The 3,901-nt window shown below is 25.2% G+C and overlaps 1 protein-coding gene across 1 annotated transcript; it reads left to right on the forward strand.

Annotated features, from left to right (window-relative positions):
- Nucleotides 1–3,587, forward strand: LOC145829616 (UPF0598 protein CG30010-like). The gene is made up of 2 exons (XM_082937460.1): nt 1–306; nt 3,199–3,587. Exons 1-2 carry the CDS (start codon nt 2–4, stop codon nt 3,539–3,541), a joined length of 648 nt encoding a protein of 215 aa, XP_082793586.1. The 5' UTR covers nt 1; the 3' UTR covers nt 3,542–3,587.
- The last annotated feature ends 314 nt before the right edge of the window (nt 3,588–3,901 follow it).

The following is a 3,901-nucleotide window of genomic DNA, read 5'->3' on the forward strand; positions in this document are numbered from 1 at the left end:
AATGGTAATTTTAAAACTAAATAATCTCCTTTCTCATACTTTTACAAAAACTTCACTAATTCAATGTAGATGCAAGTATGAACAGGGTCAGTACGTAGGAAAAGGAGTAAGAGAGTATTTCTACTACATAGACCACCAAGGCCAACTGTTTTTGGATGATGCTAAAATAAAGAACTTTACTTCATGCTTCAAAGAAAAAGATTTTCTTAAGTTTTTCTTTAAAAGAATAAAAAAGAATCAAACTGGCAAGTATGAAAACCAGTTTCCTTTTGTTTCACCATGTGGTAGAGAAAAGAACTTCATAAGGTTTGTTTACTTTCTATTTGTCTAGTTTTATTGTTTATACCTGACAACATTCTCATATATATATATATATATACATATACATTCATCAAATTTTTTAATACTAAAAAATATCCAGTAGTGCTTATCCTTTTCAGTATGATATAAACACTTTTGTAGTAAAAAGTGAATAAACTTATATTTAGTTATGATTCTTGTAAAAAGGGCAAAAATAAAAGTGTGAATGCAAATCTTTGTAAAATTCCAAACACCCAAGGTAGAAGATGGTATAGTGCTCATGGTAAAACCATGGTTTCCACTGTCAATATTGTAATAGTTGTAAAAAAGGGTGTTTACCATTTTTTTAAAACTTAAATTTATTAATTTGTAGATTCATTAAAAAAATAAATGTGTATAACTAGTCTTAAAATTTTTATTATTACTAAATTAGCTCAAAGAAATATTTACAAACAAATTCTGTGCAGCTTGATAATCAAAAGGTTTTTCTTGATCAAACCAGAATTTCATTATAAACAAAGATTTCTATCTGGTTCTGGCTTGATCTTGATTTGTAAAAAAATCACCTATCTGGATCCAATTGGAGGGGAAGTAAGTTTAAGTTTTAGATCCAGCAAAGTTGTTTATGTTTATAAAAATTCATAATCACATTTTCCTCAAAAAGTGAGCCAAATAAAATATCAATGATAAAATTTCAATATTAAAAACAGGTACATGACAATTACGATTTTTATAGTTTTAAATTATTGTGTATTAGCTTTCTAAATAACTCTTAACTTTTTTACCACCATAAACTTATCAATGAAATTTACAATTCTTAAAAAAAAAATTAATGATTTTTTAAGAAATAGAAAAAAAAAAGTTATAAAACTTATTAAAATAAAAACTAATTTTACCAATTTTCAATATATATTTAATTTGAAAATATTTTTATTAAAACTTTCTTACCATCATAATCTTACTATTTTTTAGTATTTTAGTAAATTTTTGTCACGTAAGAACTAAAAATGTAAAGCTTCACCTTGTTTTTAAGTTTAAATACCTAAGCAAAGGTTTAGCGACACTACAGTCAAAATTAAGTCACATTATCTAATTATAAGGGTATGCCATTAGACTTAACCCACAATCAGATGCAGTACAGAGGCCTGACAAGCTGCAATTGTCTTTTTGGGATCTGAAAAATTTAAGATAACAATACTTATTTGTAAAAAACTTTTTCTTCTTATCAAAACTTTTTTTAAGCAATTTAAAAGTTTAAATCCCACTAATTATTATTATTTTTAATCTAGAAAGTTAATCAAAATGTTCAAAAAATTAAGTCAAAATTAACGCCTGCAACAACTACTCAAAATAAATTAATAACTATCTTGTATCAATAATTATTTTGGCTATCTTTAGCTAGACTGAGATGCTGTTGCTAAAAAGAACTGTACAAAAAATTACACGCTGCTCATCATCATAATCAGGGTTAATAGAAGATAAGATTTAATTATTTTAATTTACTTTCATTTTTCATGGTTTTTATTTTGAAGTTTTAGTGTGAGTCCTGTCAATGGCTACTTAACCCCCAATTTTAGCTCACTGTGTATTAAATACTTTTCAAATCTTCTATCTATATAATATGTTATGATTATATATACTAGCACTTTTATACATTTTATTGTTCTGAGTCAGGATTGTAGCTGGATACTATGATGCAGCACATAAATTCCCTTAAAGTAGCACTTTTGGTTTTAATTTTTGCTCGAACTAGTTTTAGTGTATTAGGTAAAACAGTAAACTTAAGTTAAGTTATATTCTATATATATTTAAAACTTAAGTTATAAGTCTAAGTATTGTTCTATTAAAATTTCAGCTTTGTACCTAGCTACTTCCCTGGTTTTTTTATGATAAAAAACAAAACTGTATTTATGTAATTACTAGTACAATTTTAAACTTTAGTATACTGAGTATTATAGACAATAAACTACTTTAGTTTATATTAAGTATTTATTGGTTTAATGAAACTCCTAATTGAAGATTTTATTACTTCAACTGTTTCTTGAAAGCTGTTGTTATCCCATGTTCAAAAACAGTAGTGGTTTGCTGCTATTTTTAAAGTGTTATTTATGGTTTTTGATTAAAAGTTTTTTAAATACTTAGTCTATAACAGTAGGCTTTATTTTTTCAAAAATTGGGCACAGTAGAAGTAGAGTAGTAGTAGTAAAAAATAATTTATGTGCACACTGTTTTATAAAAAAAATTATTGTTTTAAAACAATTCTTTTTAGTTTTTATATTTTGAATGTCATAATATATCAATAACGTTTATGAACTATTGTTTTTTGTAATAGCTAGCTTTTTCTTTAAAAAAGATACAAATTAAACCTCATAAAAAATATATTTTTACATTCTACAAAATTTTCTTTGCACAATAAAATAACTTCTATCCGCACTTGTGTGTACATTGTAAAGATTACTATAGTATTTAGTTTTATTTGTTTTGAGAGTTTTTTCTACAAAATTTATCATAATTTTAAAACTAAAATGTTTGAATAAAGTATAAAAAACTGAATGTAAAATTTCTATGTGTGTTTTAGTTTTTATTTGATATATAAGCGCTCAAATAGTATTCAAAAATTTTAATTATTTAATTTTTTTAACAATATATTAATTTATAATTGAAAGTATAAAATCTTAATAAACTTGTTATAACTTAAAGTCAAAGTTTTTTATCTGATTATAGATAATAAATTTATAATGTTAAATAATTTTGCAGTATTTTATTTATATCTGTTTGCTTTCCTGGAAAATTAAGTATTTTGAAAAGCTATTGTAAACTTATAATATTACTGATAACTGTATTTTGTTTTCTAAATATAACATTCTGTTCACTGATAACCTTGTTGAAAATAAACAGATGTGACGACCTGCCTATTGTCTTTACCCACCTCAAAGAAAACAACGAACATTCTGACTATTTAACATACGGCTACGTGGATGACAAGTTAAAATTTCCTTTTCAACCCGAAAGCATCTGTATGGTGCAATCTAGCGGTCGTGTATACCACCCTGCCAGCGACAAAGTCGGTGGAGTTGGACTGATCAAGTCCTCGCTTGCAATTGAGCTGAGTCAGCATTTCGGTTACGACGAAGGAGCTGATGAAACGGTGAGCAGTCCCACGTCGTTTCATTGGAAAGGAAAAGTTTATAAACTCAACAATAAAGTTGTTGATAAAATTGAAAAACTGAATGAGTCATAGGTAAATGCTTTGTTTTTTCTATAAGTATATTCAAATTTACCTTTATTTATGATTTTTTCTTCTGGAAAGAAACTTATTTAAATTTTTTTTTATATAGAATGTTTTTAAATACTCTCTGTTAACATTTAATGGCTTTATTAAACTTTGTATTCACTTTTAAAGCACTAGTAGCTAAGTTTTTTGAAATTTAGAAATTTGGAAAAAAGTTTATTTAGAAATTTTATAATTCTTAACTAGAAAATAATCAAACTGAGTTTTATTTCTAAATTTATATAAATCATTTGACGTATACTGTAATGTAATTTTTTTTAAATAAATCTTATATTTTTGGTATTATGTACGTTTTAAAAAGTAACTGTT

The sequence above is a fragment of the Thalia democratica genome, chromosome 2, assembly GCF_965202585.1.
Source record: "Thalia democratica chromosome 2, ktThaDemo2.hap1.1, whole genome shotgun sequence".
NCBI classification, from domain to species: Eukaryota; Metazoa; Chordata; class Thaliacea; order Salpida; family Salpidae; genus Thalia; species Thalia democratica.